At 39.9% G+C, this 16,268-nt stretch overlaps 1 protein-coding gene across 8 annotated transcripts in view; it reads right to left on the reverse strand.

Annotated features, from left to right (window-relative positions):
• The window catches only part of citb (citron rho-interacting serine/threonine kinase b), a 56,207-nt gene that overhangs the window by 20,239 nt on the left and 19,700 nt on the right, over window positions 1-16,268 (reverse strand). For all 8 annotated transcript variants that reach the window (XM_077560281.1, XM_077560288.1, XM_077560284.1 and 5 more), the window contains exons 10-20: window positions 15,935-16,030; window positions 15,650-15,766; window positions 15,344-15,453; window positions 15,024-15,198; window positions 14,662-14,859; window positions 14,517-14,570; window positions 11,474-11,671; window positions 3,400-3,593; window positions 1,149-1,284; window positions 953-1,057; window positions 106-246 (exon numbers count right to left, since the gene is read on the reverse strand). In XM_077560281.1, coding sequence (XP_077416407.1) covers window positions 106-246; window positions 953-1,057; window positions 1,149-1,284; window positions 3,400-3,593; window positions 11,474-11,671; window positions 14,517-14,570; window positions 14,662-14,859; window positions 15,024-15,198; window positions 15,344-15,453; window positions 15,650-15,766; window positions 15,935-16,030 — 1,524 coding nt within the window. The remainder of the gene's footprint in view (window positions 1-105; window positions 247-952; window positions 1,058-1,148; window positions 1,285-3,399; window positions 3,594-11,473; window positions 11,672-14,516; window positions 14,571-14,661; window positions 14,860-15,023; window positions 15,199-15,343; window positions 15,454-15,649; window positions 15,767-15,934; window positions 16,031-16,268) is intronic.

Here is a 16,268-nt window from a genome sequence, read left to right on the forward strand (position 1 = left end):
TCTAATTGACGGAATAGCTGCACATTAGCATAGCATATTGTAGATATGATGATATGCATCTACTGTATAGTAAAAGTGTGTGCAGTCCAGTATATGTAGCAGCACCTGGATGTTTTCCAGCTGATATTCCAGGTCAGTTCTCTCAGTTTTGAGCAGGTCAGTCTGGTCCAGGGCGTCTTGCAGGCCCTGGGTCAGACGAAAGATATGGGCCTTCTGAGCATCCATCTGCTGCTGAAGCTTCTCTTGCTGCAAAACAACAACAGATGACACATTATCACATTCTGATACTTTTAACTCATTCACTGCCATTGACGGCTATAGATGTCAAAAATTCATTTGGACTATTTCTATTGGTTTAGCATTTTTTCCCACTTTTGTTAACAAGAGTGTGAAAACCTAGAAAAAAATATTGTACATTTAGAACACATATCAAATTTGTGATTAATTGCGAGTTAACTAGTAAAGTCATGCGATTAATTACGGAGGAAAAAATACGCCCCTAATGTTTAATAATCTTTTCTTTAAAAAAAGAAAAGAAAAAAAGAAAAGATTATTAATAATTTGGGGCGTCAGGCGATTAATTTTTTAAATCATAACGAATCGCATGACTTCACTAGTTAACTCATGATTAATCACAAATGTTGTATCTGTTCTAAATGTACAATAAAAAAAAAATCTAGGTTTTCATACTTGTTAACAAAAGTAGGAAAAAATGTTAAACTAATAGAAATAGTTATAAAAATGTGACATCTATAGCCGTCAATGGCAGTGAATGAGTTAATAAGCTTGGACATGTACCACTTTACAGACTTCAAGATGTGTGTTTTTTTGTTTATTTGTATGCAGCAAAATGAAAGAAAACCACCAGCATGCCGTTAGAATATGTTATGGTAATCAAATTATTATGTCATCAAAGAGCTGTGATAATAATGTGTGAAAATAGTGACTGGACCTCCTCCAACAGCCGCTGTTTCAGATCTCTCTCACTCTCCAGCTTTTGCTGCAAACTACGCGTATTCATCTCCAACATGGCGTGATTCTTCTCCAAATCATTCAGCTGGAGGACAGAAAAGAGGACGCGCTCATTGCAACATATGCGAATCACAGAAGGGTGTTAAACACTTGCGCTTTGGTGCAGAAACACTCACAGTGTCTGCAAGGCTCTCAGTTTTGAGTTTCTGGTCTTTGAGAATCTGCTGTAGCGCCAACATCTCAGCTTTGTGCTCCTTCACGGCCTGTTCCACAGTCTGACGGGACTCGGAGCTGCGCTGCTCAGCGCGAAGTCTGATGGACACAGCAGACTTTTTGTCTTTATGTTTGAATTTGCATTCAACTACGATATATTTACAAACAAGTTAACAATTAACGTTCCAACTCCGCCACACAAATGACATAAACATTGTAAGGTTTCTTTCAGGGTTGTGTGAGGGTGTTTTAATTTGTGTAGCAAATTCGCCTTGCCTTGCCCACATTTTTATATACGGTACATACTGTTGAGATCCAGAACACCGAGGGATGATCCCTTGAGAGAATAAGCCTTTTGCATCCAGTGAGTGTAGGTGGAGGCAAGCAACAACATTAATAGCAAACACTACCTACCAATGTGGAGAAGGTCACTTATTATTCTCTCTGAATATGTAACAGCGACTATATTAGATCATGGCCTATTGAAGATCTGTGTCAAATTAAACTCTAAATTCTAAATAATGGATGCACTGAACAAGTCTTAATATGCTTTCGGCTTCTCAGTGTTTTAAAGGCAAACTGGTAAAAATAGGCATAAAACATCAATTATATATATATATATATATATATATATATATATATATATATATATATATATATATATATATATATATATATATACATACTGTATATATATATATATATATATTGTCAGTCGATTACAATTTTTAATTGTAGTTAATCGCATGACTTCAATAATTAACTCATGATTAATCGCAAATCAATCACACATTTTATATCTCAATTTATATCTAAATTTATAATAAAGTGTAAAATATTTTTTCAAATTTTTCACACTCTTGTTAACATAAAAGTGGGAATAAATGTTAACCTAATAGAAATGTGGTTGCATTTTTTTTAGTCGTTGATTCAGTAATTTCATAACAATTCATTAAAAAAAATTAAATTAAAAATAGGTACTGCACTGTAAAAGAAAACGTGCGACATTGATTTGTATTGGTCATTTTTCTGTCACTACATTGATTAATTGTGTTTGTAAGACAATGGTTATTTTTCTTTTCATGTTAAGAGCTTTTTAACATGGAGTAACCTGTGAAATTCTGCACATTTAAAAAACTGTAAAGCATAACTTGACCCCAGTCCCCACAAATATATGCATTATTATGTAATTTATTACTGCTAATGCTGAATTGTGTTATAGTGACTCCTTTTCACAATGTTGAAAGCTTTTCTTTTTGTTAAGTTCTTGGATGCGCATTGATATTAAAGCTGCAATATGGAACTTTTTCCCCCAAAATAACTTTACAATAAGCTTTTTATTTGACCATTTATGACTGGAATGCATTATAATTAGTAAATTAAGACCTTAGCTGTTCACAATGGGTACTCCTGCAAGCCTCTGGCCAATCATTTTCAGACTGGATTCGGGTTAGAGTTTCCCGCGCCCTGTCTGCGGATGTGACGTAATGTGTATGTGAAGAACGGTATGTGCCGTTTAATTTTTCGTCAGCAAGTGGCAGTAGCGATTCGAAATGGAATATTTACGTTCAGTAGCTTTAAGTGACGCCGCTTTACTGCAAGCCACAGACGCTGGCGCTCTGCTGCAAGCGAACCAAGAGCACAGTGAAGAGCTATTTTCTGGAGTTGCTGAATAAAATACGCCTCATATCTAAAGATCAAGTGGCTTGGAGTCACTCCAATTGACAAGACAGCGTCCATTCGGCTCTCACAGGAGTTTGAGTGCCCAAGGACACCTTATGGAGAGCTGGAGCAACCTAGCTTGTTGCTAATGGCTCATGTACGCTCTTTCAAAGCAGAGAACCGGCGTTCGTGCTTCACAGTCCAAATGGCTCCCCCACTCAAACATTCTGCCACTTAAACATTGTGTATTGTAGCTGCAGTGCAGTACAATACATTTCTATTTGGTCATTTTGACGTGGACATTTATGCTGCATAGCAACTGGAATTCCCTTCAGTAGAGGCTTTCCAAATAAAGGACGGTCGTTAATCGAGCGTTAAAAAAATTGGTGCCACTTCAACTTAACAAGATTATAACACGATAAATCTGACACCCTTAATATATATATATATATATATATATATATATATATATATATATATATATATATATATATATACATATGAAGAGGAGAATACATTGTGTGAATTACTGCCGGCATGTTTTCTATTAACCTGTTCTGTTTCTCATTATCCAGCATTCTTTGGACCTCCCTAGTCCTCCTTTCGGCCTGGTTCTTCTCATCTTCTAGAGTTGCCCTCCAGGCATCCCACTGTCTCTCCTTCTCCAGAAGTTCGTCATTTAAAGTCTCAAGTTCCAAGACTTGCTCCTCCAACATGGTGCATGTGGTCTTCAGCGTTTCAAGATTCTGAACAAAAGGATAAAAGGTAAGGCTGAGTTTGGATTGACACTGTCAGAGAGATATTATCGTAAATTCAGTAAGCTGTAGGCCCATAGCCACAAAATATGGGGGGATTCTCAGTCCTGCTACTTGTGTCGCCTCTAACCACAAGTGAGTGATGGCGAACTAATGTTACATGCGGTATATCTGGTTGCGACACGTTTTTTTTCCATATATATATATTTTTTTTCTTTATAAAATTTTCTTGAAATCTTCTTGGGTGGCCCGCGCAAGTATTAACATGGTGTTAAAAAAATAAAAATAAATAAATAAAAACATGGTGTGAAAAACACTGGACCTCGTCACAATGAAGGTGTATTAACAGCTGAAATGTATAGTGACTTTTATTTTGGAGGCGCCGCGGGAAGCGTGTCACGACGTGTCTTCCTTCTGGACCTTCACAATGAACATATTTTAGCAAGAGTGCCATACTACGTACGGATCGTTACACACCCGCCTCACCTGGAACTCATTCGGGTTTGACAACTTTGACAAGAGTGACGTAAATAACAAAATAACAGTAGAGATTTGCCAAAAAACGACCGCCATGAGGAGTGATTTGTTGACAATTCTGCTCCACCAAGAACCATTAACATCGCGACTCCACAAGCACCATATGACAGCTATAAAGAAAAGATACTGGTAAGTCATAGCGACATACTCGCCTAGTGTCATTAGTAGCGCCAACAATTGTATTTTTCTTATTTTACAAGTGCTAAACACGTGAAAAGTGTTGAAAGAAATATGCAGTCTCCGCAAATCGAAACCAGGTCTGTTGGGAGCACCGAACAAATTAAATTGAGAAACGGTGAGCAGTTATATAACATTTTTATGTGAATGATGCAAGCCTAAAGATGGGCAGTTTTCTGACGTAAATCAATCATTTAACATGTCTTTAAATGTGTAGAATTAAAAACTTAAGTCATATCACCATACTCTCTTAATTGAAAGTGTACAAAAGTATGTTGAATTGGAGAAGATGTTTTGAAATGCTCACGCCATCGGAAAAAAAAGAGTAGGCCTTTCACAGACCGTATGGATGTGGAAGTAAGTAAATTAATTTTACTATATGTTTCAAAATCAGTGTATTTAATACGACAACATGTTGCCATGGACAGAGAGAGAGCGAGAGACAGAGAGAGAGAGAGTTGAAGCCAGAAGACACTGTGCAAAAACACACATTTCATTTTTTGTCTCACTGTCTGAAGTGAAATCAGACTAAAAACCTCGCCTTTTTCAAATCAGTTAGGATCACCAAAATTATTTATTTTTGTTAAATGCCAGAAAAATTTGAAAGAATTTCTTAGTGAATTGTATATGATTTTCTTCAAGGTCAAAAGTTTGCATACACAAATAGTACTATGTCTTTAAAGAACAAGGGGAAGCCCGATGACACAATTGAAGATGAATTTAAAGCCACAACTTCAACACTCTGCTAACCTTGTTTAACATCATGGGAAAATCAAAAGAAATTGGCCAGGAAATCAGAGAAAGAATCGTGGAGCTCCACAAGTCTGGCTCATCCTCGGGTGCCATTTCCAGACGCTTGTAAGTGCCACGTTCATCTGTTCAAACAATTATATGCAAATATAGACCTCATGAGAATGTCCAGCCATCACACCCTTTAGGAAGGAGACGCGCTCTGTGTCCCAGAGATAAATGTGTTTTGGTCCAAATATCAGCCAGGAAGCTAAGACTTGGGCACAAATGGGTCTTCCAAATGGACAATGAACCTAAGCATACTGCCCAAAAATGTAAAAAGTGGCTTGAGGATAAAAAAAGCCAATGTCTGGGCGTGGCCATCACAAAGCCTTGATCTGAATCTCAGCGAAAATCCGTGGGCAGATCTGAAAAGGCAACCAACAAACTTGGCCCAGTTACACTAGTTCTGTCAGGATGAATGGGCCAGGCTTCCCACAGAGTACTGTCAGAAACTTGTGGAAGGTTACCCAAAACCTTTGAAAACTCAAGCTGCTCAAAGGAAATGGTCATCAATACTAAGGAAATGTATGTAAACCTTTGACCTCGAAGAAAATCATATACAATTCTCTAAGAAATTATCTCTCTCTTTATTGTGGCATTTAACAGAGTTAAATAATTTTGGTGATCCTGACTGACCTGAAAAGGCGAGGTTTAGTCTGATTTGACTTCAGACAGTGAGACAAAAAATGCTCAGTGTAAGTAAACTTCTGGCTTCAACTGTATATAAACGTGTTGCGACCAGATATACATTAGTTTGCCATCACTCACTTGTGGATCATGAGGTTAGAGGAGACGCAAGTAACAGACTGAGAACCCCCGCCTCCCAAGTCCACCTACCCAAGTAGATTTCAAATCTGTGGGAAACACTGGTTACCTATGCACGTTTGGTTACTAATTGGTGAATGGTTGAACCAACTACATAAGAAAAACACGTCATGACATCAGCATCCTTCAAAGTTCTTGCCTCAATCAATGGATGCCCCCGAGAGTTGTGGTCAGCAAACTATTTTGCGCAGGTTTCAGTAAATTAAAAAGGTGCCAAAGGAGATCAGTGATGACATTTTTAGTGGGCCTTTAGGGAGAAACAGCTGCCATCACTGGTGCTGAAGCCACTCCACTGAGGCAGTAAAAAATAAATAAAAAAACTGCTGACACGGATGAGTGGAGGATTTGCCCAGCACGTCTCAGAAAAATACATTATTTAAAAGCATAAGAAGCATCAAACTGAATTGTAAACCTTTGCAAATAGAGCAAAGTTGGCTTCAGAGCAAAATTATGAAAACAAACTAGACTGAGATGAAAGTTTTCGAATGGCTTAAGGTTAAAGGGGAAGTCAACCCAAATGTTGTTGGTTTTTTGACAATATGTTCTATGCAGCCCCACTGGTCTAAATAGGGCATTCTGTGTTAGTGAAATATGAGTTGAGCAGAAAAATCCAGCTGTTATTATCCATCTCAGGGGGTGGCCATTTTGACACTTGCTGTCAACTAAAGATGACATCAATGCTGCTCAGGTCTCAGGTAACAACCAATCAGAGCCCAGCTTCAGAAAACAGGTAAGCTGTGATTGATTGTTGCCTGGGCCCTGTGCAACTGTGATGTCATCTTCAGTCTACAGCAAGAGGCAAAATGGCCGCTCCCTGAGATGGATAAAAATGGCTGGACTTTGCTTTATAACTCATATTCCACAGATGTAATATTAATCAGAATATCATGTTTAGAATAGTGAGGTCACATACAACATATTATTGTCAAGAAATGTTTAAGGTTGACATCCCTTTTAAAGTTAAAGCACCACTGATTGTCACACCCACTAAGTCCAGCAAAAAGTCCAGTTGTGCTGTGCTGATGCCGACTGCCGTGATAACAGCAAAACTGTGTACGCAAGAGGCATCCACCTCAGCATTTTTTAAGATTATTCAAAAGAATGACGGAGGTATTTTTCCATGTTAAAAAAAACGCTGGCCCTAAATAAACTAAATGATTCAAGTCCATTAACACGTAGGACCCAAACTGCTGTCATGAATGGTGTTCTATAATATCATCAATACCTGTGTGGGGTCTTAAATGACACTTTTTGTCACAGGCCATTTTTACTTTTTGCATCACAAGGCCTACACAAAGAGCTGATCTTAAACGTTGCAAGATAAATATAGCCTGTGCTGGTCTTGCAGCATCACAGCTCTCTGAAGTCCAACGCTTCCACAGCTGACACAACCTGGGAGTGATGGGGATGACACATTCCTCCCTCCCACACAGCACCACATCCCTTGTCTATTCCTTCCATTGCTGGTTACACAACCGGCAGGACTGAGAGCGCTACAGGACGCCCACGCACACCCTCCCACAAGAGCAGTGCTCACATCGCACAGCCTCCTCGCTCTCTTGCCGCGCAGCGCAAAACGGAATATTACACATTTGAATGCCGAAATATTATGAGAGTTTCTGTTGCCTGGTTTACACTTTGCGCTGTCAGAGCTGGGAGAGATGTCTCGGTCTCCTGTCACAGGTTGTGGAGATATCACATAATGTATGTCTGTCATAGCGTCTGGCTGGGTATGAGTGGGAGGTGGAAAGGGAAAGCAGACTGTACTGAAAAATTATTGGTGGCTGATATAAATACATACGGACATTTTTTTGGGGGGGGGGGGGGGGGTTGGGTGCAGAATATTCAAAGCCAGCGGACTAAAATGAGACTTGACAACATAACGGTCCTCAGTTTACAGCAAGCTATGAGATTGTCGATGCAATTATTGCATTTTGATACATTAGAGAATGTGGGTGGAATGCTTGGAGAAATGGTGAGACAGCTCACTAAAACTGCTTTCCGTTATAAACCGAGGAAAGCAAAAATAACAGCAGCACTTCAGGAGAAGTATAGAAACAAAACTTCAGTAGATTATTTCATCGTTGCCAATAAATGTTGCACACTTTGTTTTACTTGAAATAACCATCCCATTTATAAGGAACGTGCTTTTGGGGGGATAATCAGCACAGCTGAGTACATATTTGCATTTCACCATGTGAAATTTGCCAACTCTTCCCCATTGATACCAAATGGCTTATTTCTTGTACTATTGACACGGTCTTTGGGGGGCTGTCTCTAGCTTAACCAGGAAAAAACTGAAGTTGTAGTCGTCAGTGCACTCAAAGAAATGGAAAATGGATGTATTTCTTGTGTAATGTATTTATGTTCAAAATATTAAGTTAAGTCACTTTTAGTAATATTATGAGCTTTGCATTACATCTAAATAACAATTATTGGGAATATTCAAAATTATTTAATACAACTTAGGCTATGTTCACACTGCGTGATACCCAATTCGGATTTTTTTTTGTTAAATCCGATCTTTTTATGTACATTACATTACATTACAAAAAAAATGCGACTTCAATGTGAACGCAACGCGCCTGTGATGTGACTCGCATCCGCAAAGAGCACACGTCGAGTGATGTGCACCCAAATCAAATGACGTCACGTTGCAGAGTTTACGGAAATAAATATGGCCCCGACCGACTCAATGCAACGTTTTCCTTCCAGCCAAGCCGCCGAACCAAGCGACATTTATCAGTGCCATAGGCAAATTTAGCTATGCCAACGTGCACTACTGATTGGTGGGCTGGTGGACTCCTTTCGCGGACGTGTTATAAGTGGAGTAGATGCCAAGGACTTCCGGGTTTTACACATCTGCGGCGTTTCCGACCACTGCTGGCTGCGTTCCAACACTCGCACCACCACCCCTGCGCCCCCCAACCGCGCGCTCCCGCTCATCCGCGGGAGGCCGCTTCGACTATCTGAAATGAGACAGACACTACACACTCGCAGCCCCGCACCTGTTGACGTGAAACGCGTACCCGAGGGGCACAAAGGCGGAAGCGCAAGTACTGGGACGCGGCCCATATGTCGCAAACCGGAAACAGAAACAAAGTTGATTCAACGCCCGCTCCCGATTGGTGGGCTGTTTTCACGCTCGCTCATGTTTGGCTGCTGTCCTCGGCTTCCTTTACAATCAGAGCAGAAACCCGTCTAACTCATTTTTTCCATCTCATAACGAGTAGAGTAGTAAGGTTTGAAGAGGTAGAAATATTTTGGGGAAATAAGGGAAGACTCCTCGATATCTTCATTTCATTTAATTGAAAATGACGTTGCGTCATTGACGTGTGTGATGAACCGTCTGCAGGGCTGAATTTCTACTATAGCCACACACGTCAAATTTATGCTTCATGTTTCAAGTGTGATTAAATTAAAGACAAATAAAAAGTTAACACTGTTACTCATAACAGCTTTGCATATTCACAGACGTGTCCGTAGTCTCCCTTCCAAGCACTCTCTGCCGCCTGCGCAGATCAGCGCATATCAGGTTTTTGATGACGTATAAATCGAATGCGTGTGGATGAGCCTTCACAGCGCAGACGCATCGCAAACATATCCAATTTATATCCATCCACATACGAAAGAGGCCCAGGTCTGGAGTGCAAAAAATCGGAATTGAGCTGCAGTGTGACACAAATGGCAAATAGTTTGACAGCTAATGAGTGGTTTCAGCTACCTTTTAAAGCAGATGAATACAAATCAGCAGCAGGTGCATAGCTGGAGTATCCACCCACCGTCAATCAGGCTGAACTGAAGAAAACAACATGCCTGAGCGCAGAGAAATCTGATGTTCTATTTTTTTTTTTTTCGAGTGCAGTGAGGACCAGAGAAAGAAATTTGTAACCAAAGTATACCAAACCATATTGAAGAGGGTCTTCTATCCAGATTTAGTCATAACTGTTTTCATTTCCTTATTTCCTCAGTAGAGCTTTGTTCTGTGGATGTATCTTTGTGAGTGTTATCGCAATTTCTGCCAGGTGCAGTCATGACTGAAAAACCTCCTCTATTCCTCAAATGGGCCATTGTCTGTGTTTGAATGATGCCCTTGAATTCATCTCATGTCCGGTCAAACTCCGGTTGAACTGTTTACTGGAAACTGTGTGGTACCGCCCTTCAAGATAGTATAAGAATATTGTAAGTCCTCTGTAATCTTCACACTTGTGAGAGGCTGCAGCCATTGTCTGTAACTCACTTGTACCCGGAATATTCTGTAGAAATAAAAGCTTCGAAGGAACTGTTCATCGATCTCCAGCCTGTATCCAGATAATCAACATTCGCACTACCCGAAAGAAAACGAACACGCGCAGGAAAAGATCTCCTCCACAACAATATCTTTGAAAGAACCCCTTATCTAATGTTAAAAACCTGGGTTTTATTTTAGACTGTCCGCTCACTTTGATACCACACATTAAAATATTTTTTAATCACTTGAAGAATAAAGCCAGAGTCCGCCCTTTTCTCTCTCGGGCCAGTATGGGGAAAAAAATGCATTCTTTTATCACCAATCAGATTGACTACTGTAATGCCCTGCTTTCTGGTCTCCCCCATCCCCCAAAATCTTCCGAAATGTCCAAAATGCTCGCTTACAAATAATTATAACAGAACTCGGCAGCAGGTGTCCTGATGAAGACAAGAAGGTGATTCCACCAATTAAAAAAAAAACATTGTATTGGTTTCCCGTGTGTTCCAGGATACATTTAAATGACTGATTTTTAAATGTTTATCCATTTTCTTAACCGCTTGTCCTTACAAGGGTCGCGGGGGACACTGGAGCCTATCCCAGCTGGCTTCGGGCAGTAAGCGGGGTACACCCTGAACTGGTTGCCGGTCAATTTTAAATTTCCTAATGGTCTTAATGGTGTTGGTCCCGCGTATTTCCCTAAACTCCTTTTACCTGATGACCCTTTCGTGAGATCTGATGTGCTTAATCCTGACATGCTCTGTACTCATTCCTTAGGCCACCCAATCCTCTCTGTCTTTCATCTTGTAAATGTTTACAATATGTTTGTGTCCTTGTAAGCGGTGGGTTGGAAAGGGTGTTTTTATGATGACCTGAAAAACTACATCTGCTTCTCAAGATTTATCTCATTGAAATTAAAAGCAATCTTCCATGAAGGCTGAACACAAAAAGGCCTCCGTTGCTCTCCTTTATCGAATTTGTTGCTAGATTACGCTGTGTCACATAGCTTCTTCACAAGTGAAAATAAAAACCAGATCAGGGTTTAACAAACTCATTTGTAATGTGGCCAACTAAAATGAATTGTGACTGTACTGGACTGTAAACTGGAAATGTGGTGTATTTGCTACAACTAAAATTCAAATGAAAACTACCTCACACATTAAGCTGAAATATGTCATGTCTGCACAACATCAACATGTATTTAGTGAATTATTTGCAAAGGAGAATCAGTGAGATTTACCAATAATTATTACACTCCAATGGGGTTACAAAACACACACGCAACCAAATACCACGACCTGCAGCACTTTACCTGTTTTTGGTTGTTAAGGTGCATCTCGCGGTCAGCTACCTCTCGACGCAGCTGGTCCACATCCTGGCTGAGCTGCAGTCGGTCCTCTCTCTCGTCAGATGCTTCATCCAGCTGCTTCGACAGGTAGAAGTTCTGGCGGTTCAGTTCAGCATTCTCTTGGGTCAGTGAGGTCAGTTGTTCTTCCAGGTCAGTGATCACCTGAAATAAGTTATGTTGAAGACTGAGAGTACAAGTAAAACAAGAACATGCAGAGAAACCACTTGAGACAAATCTCCAGGTTTTAAGTTGGAAATATAATAGCCTAATAATATCCATAATCATTTCATCATTTGGTAGGGTAATCATTTCTTCCTACTCTAATCATCCATGCTTGCTCTTGACACAGTTGGAGTCTGATGAAGGACTATTTTACAATTCCCTTATTGTTAGCTCTAAGGAGAACATGTACAATGCGTATGTTCAAGAGGGTGGGGGAAGGGCATAAGAAGTAAATGTTTTATTAAATAAATCTGTTGTGCGTTGAATCAGAACGTCTTTTCCCCTGAGGCAGGAAATTGACAGCAGCATGAGAATATTTTAGTCGTGGTACAGACGTCAACAGTGAATTGGATGCTGTGGTGATCATCAGTAGAGTTTTCACATGTCTGTCATTCAAATCCCCTCCCCTGCCATATACATCCTCACCAGTGCTGATTCCATACTATTGTAAGATGTGGGAGTAAAAGGAAAAATAACGTTTTTATTTGATTGCTTCTGGGATCTTTTAGTGGCAATTGACTTGCTCAGAACCCAACCCACCCAACACACACCATCTTCTATCCGGTCCGCTCATGCAGGCTACGGAGCATCCGGAGCAGGACTACTAAGGCAGAGGACCAGCATCCATCCAGTCTTTGAACCACGCTTCCTCAAAGGGTCGCGGGCGTGAACCGCTGGGGCTGAACTGGTCAGCAGGCCAGTCAATTACAGTTTATTGTATTTGTTTTATCTTATATTGTTGTTCTATATTTATTTTTACAAGTCTTGGGACTGGGCTAACAAGGAACCTAATGTATCGTATTTCGCGCCATATCATATAGAATATAATATTCCTTGAATCCTAAACAATGCTTGTGAATACAAATTTGTTTCTAATCTTGATTGACAGCTATTCTTTTATTGGTCTTTGCAGGCAGTGGGAGAGGGATGACAAATACCGTGGTGGCATGCAAGACTCATTGCAGATCTCTGTCTGGTGCCTTAGCAGCTCAATCTGTGTATCACTTGTTCTTTCCATTTTCAGTGCAGTATAGTAGTAGTAATTACAGACTCTTCATTTTATTTTCATTGTGTTGAATGACATTGTGATGATTGATGAATGACACCATATAAATAGTCTACACACCCCTACTCAGATGTGGGTTTTTGTGATATGACATAATACACTGTAAAAACAAAACAAGAACTGTAATATAACTGAATTTTACTTGCAAAATAAACACAGACTTTACATGTCAAATGTAAAATAACATGAAATCACTGTTACTATAAAAACACACAATATTTATGTTCTTTTACAAACTCCATTAGAAATACATATATTGATTGTTAAAATGTATTCACAAATGTATCGTAATTTCACAAATATTTGTTATTTAATTGAATAAAATGTAAAACCCTAAAAAAAGCACATTAATATTTACTGAGAAATTAACAGAAAGATTCAAAACTTGCTATGTACTGTAAATGAATTACCCTTACAGTAAACTATTGCAATTTTAAACCCAATATCTAGTTTTTCAACAGTTATTACTCGTGTTGAAAGATTAATCACATTATTTTTTTGTAATATACTGTTATATTACATACAATCTTGGTAAAAATACAGTTTAAAACTGTACTTTAATAATGTAAAAAAAAAAAGTTTTTACGAGAAAGTAATTTTTTGTTATTTCACTGCATTTTTGGGGGGTGCCTCAGCTGGCGGAAGATTACTGGGGTTTTTTTGTTTGTTTTTTACAAGAAAGTAATTTTCTGTTATTTCACAGCATTTTTTTGCCGCCTCAGCTGGCGGAAGATTACCGTTCTTTTGGGGGTTTTTTTTACAAGAAAGTAATTTTCTGTTATTTCCCAGCTGCCGGAAAATTACCGTAGCCTTGTCTGAAGCCCCGCTGAGGAAAAACAGCCCCAAAGCATGACCGCTGCCATGACCATGTTTCACCCTAGGTACTGTATCGGAGATTGAGAGATTACAAGTGTATTTTGTTAGATAAGACTTCTGTCTGGCCACCCTACTCCATAGCCCAGACATATGAGGACGATGGCAGACTGTTGTTACTTATTATGTCATGCATTAAACAGCTAGAACTGGCCACAAATATTTGAAGCTCCTTCAATGCTGCTGTTGGCCTCTGTCAGCCTCCCTGACTGACCTATTCTCTTCTGGTCTTTCCATCAATGTTGAAGGGTTGTCCAGTTTTTTGTAATATCACTGTGCCATCTTCTCTCCACTTGATGGTGATTGTTTTCACCGTACTCAATGTCTTGGAGGGGGGGGGGGTCGTATCCCCCTGAAGCACTGTGTGGACCATGGCTTTGTGTTAAAAGAAGTAACTGCAAAAAGGGAACGCTTACTAAAACAGCTGAATTCTATTTGAGGTTAATTAGAGTCACTTTAAATGGCAGGTGTATGCTGACTCCCATTTAACAGTTTGAATGTGATTGGTTAATTCTTAACACAGCCACATATTCCGTTAGAAGAGGTTGTAGACACTTGTGCAACCACATTGGATCCGTTATTTTTACTTGCCCGCTAAAGTATTTATCTCTCTTTAAAAAAAAAAAAAATGTTTTATAGATCACAATAATGGTGGAAAAAGGTTGGAAAAGATTTATATTGGTCCCTGCTAATATCACATAAACCTAGCATTTGAATAGGGCTTTATAGGCTTTTTATATCCACTGTATAGAACTTTATACACATAAACGTGCAAAACAACAACCTCGATCACTAGATGGCAGCCAGTATATTCATGCAAAGACTAAAATATATTGTGCTACTTACCGCACAGCTGTCCCTCAAAGCATCATACTTTCGTTGTATCTCATCTCTGTGTGCCTGACAGATTTGACAAGATAGACAGTCACATTTCAGCACCTGAGTAACACGGCATTAAAGAATACTTCCTCCTTTTCCATCCATGTCTCACTCTCAGCACAGTGATCTCCTCCTCAGCCTCAGCAGTGGTCTCTTCTAGCTCAGTCTTGGCATGCTGCAGTTGGCTCTCACAAGCGCGTCGAGCTGCCTGGAGGTTGGTGATCTGGGCTTCGCGCTCCTGCAGAGACAGTGTCACTTCTGTCACCTGACGCTTGATCTCCAGCTTCTGTTCCTCATGCTCCAGTCCAATCTAGGAAGAGAGATGGAGGGGGAAATCCACATTTAGGGAGGAGCATCCATCCATCATCCCAATATTTATTTTATTTGTGGTAAATCTTTAAAATGTCCTAAAATTGAAGTTCTATCCTCCGCGAAAGTCAGTAGCAAGATGACAATACAAAATTCAATACGAACCTCTCTGAGCCTGGTTTCCAGTTCTAAAGCCCGACTCTTGTGGGTGTGCTCTTGGTGACTTGTTTTCTCTAGATGCTCCTCAAGTTTGGCATTCTGGGCTTCCAACTTTCCAGCCTGAGACTCCAAGTAGAACTTCTGCTGGCGAAGCTCTGAGATCATCTCTTCCTGGGCTTTCCTGCCATTAGAACACATCCAAAGGTGTAAAAAGCTCAGTAAGAGGTGAGGCTTCTTAAAGATTTGATCTAACGCACATACAATGCCAAAAAAGGGCAGAATGAACAGAGCGGAGTTAAAGGATACAGACAGCAATCACTACTTACATATTTTTCTGGGTGTAGAGACTGCTGTTGGCCGCTAGCTTGTTGGCCTCCGACAACTCAGCAATTCTTTGCTCCAGACTGTTCATCTTAGATTCCATTGCATTTATGGTCTAAATGAAAAATATTAACAGTAGAACTTGAAATAATAACAATGTCACAAAAATGTATATCATGGACCTAAGGACAGGGCTGTTTTGTGCCTCTACATGAAACAAACCCAGATAATGTAAACAAAAATCTATGTCAGTGTGATAAATGTGAAAAGATGCCCGGAATAGTGTCACTTCCTAGCTAGTCAGCTCTTACCGCCTTCTGTTCACTGATGATGCTGCACTTCTCCTGCACCTCCTCCTCATATTTGCTCTGACTGGACTCTAACATTTCTTTATCAGCCATGTCCGCCTTCATCTGGGACTCTAATATCTGCCAGGCAACCCACAAAACCAGTATTTCTCTTAACAGGACAAAGAATGGTGAAAAGATGTACACCTACAGCTCATCTGACGAAAGCAAGACTCGCTAAAATTAGGCCTGCATTCTATTGTTGTTTTATTTTTCATTGCACAGCGAGCATACATTAACTTATTTAACCTTAATTTTATCTTCATAGAGCTTCTCCTTCTGTTTGAGATGGGTTTCCAACCGCTGTGCTGTGGCTTGGGAATCTCGCAGACTTTCCTCAAGCGCCTGCAAAAAAAATTAAAAATGTATTAGACAGTGCAGATTGTCGCAAAACACAGATAAAGGCTGACTCATTTTGGTTTGGCAAAAGTCACTCCGACAAAATTAACATCATGGACGTCCAACCATCCATTTAGGACCGTGGGTGAAGCTTTTCCCAGCTGAATTCAGATGAAAGGAGGGGTACAGCCTATCACAGGTCTCATATAGACAACCATGCACAGATAGAATAGGATAGGATAGC

The sequence above is a fragment of the Vanacampus margaritifer genome, chromosome 3 (assembly GCF_051991255.1).
Source record: "Vanacampus margaritifer isolate UIUO_Vmar chromosome 3, RoL_Vmar_1.0, whole genome shotgun sequence".
Classification (NCBI taxonomy): Eukaryota; Metazoa; Chordata; class Actinopteri; order Syngnathiformes; family Syngnathidae; genus Vanacampus; species Vanacampus margaritifer.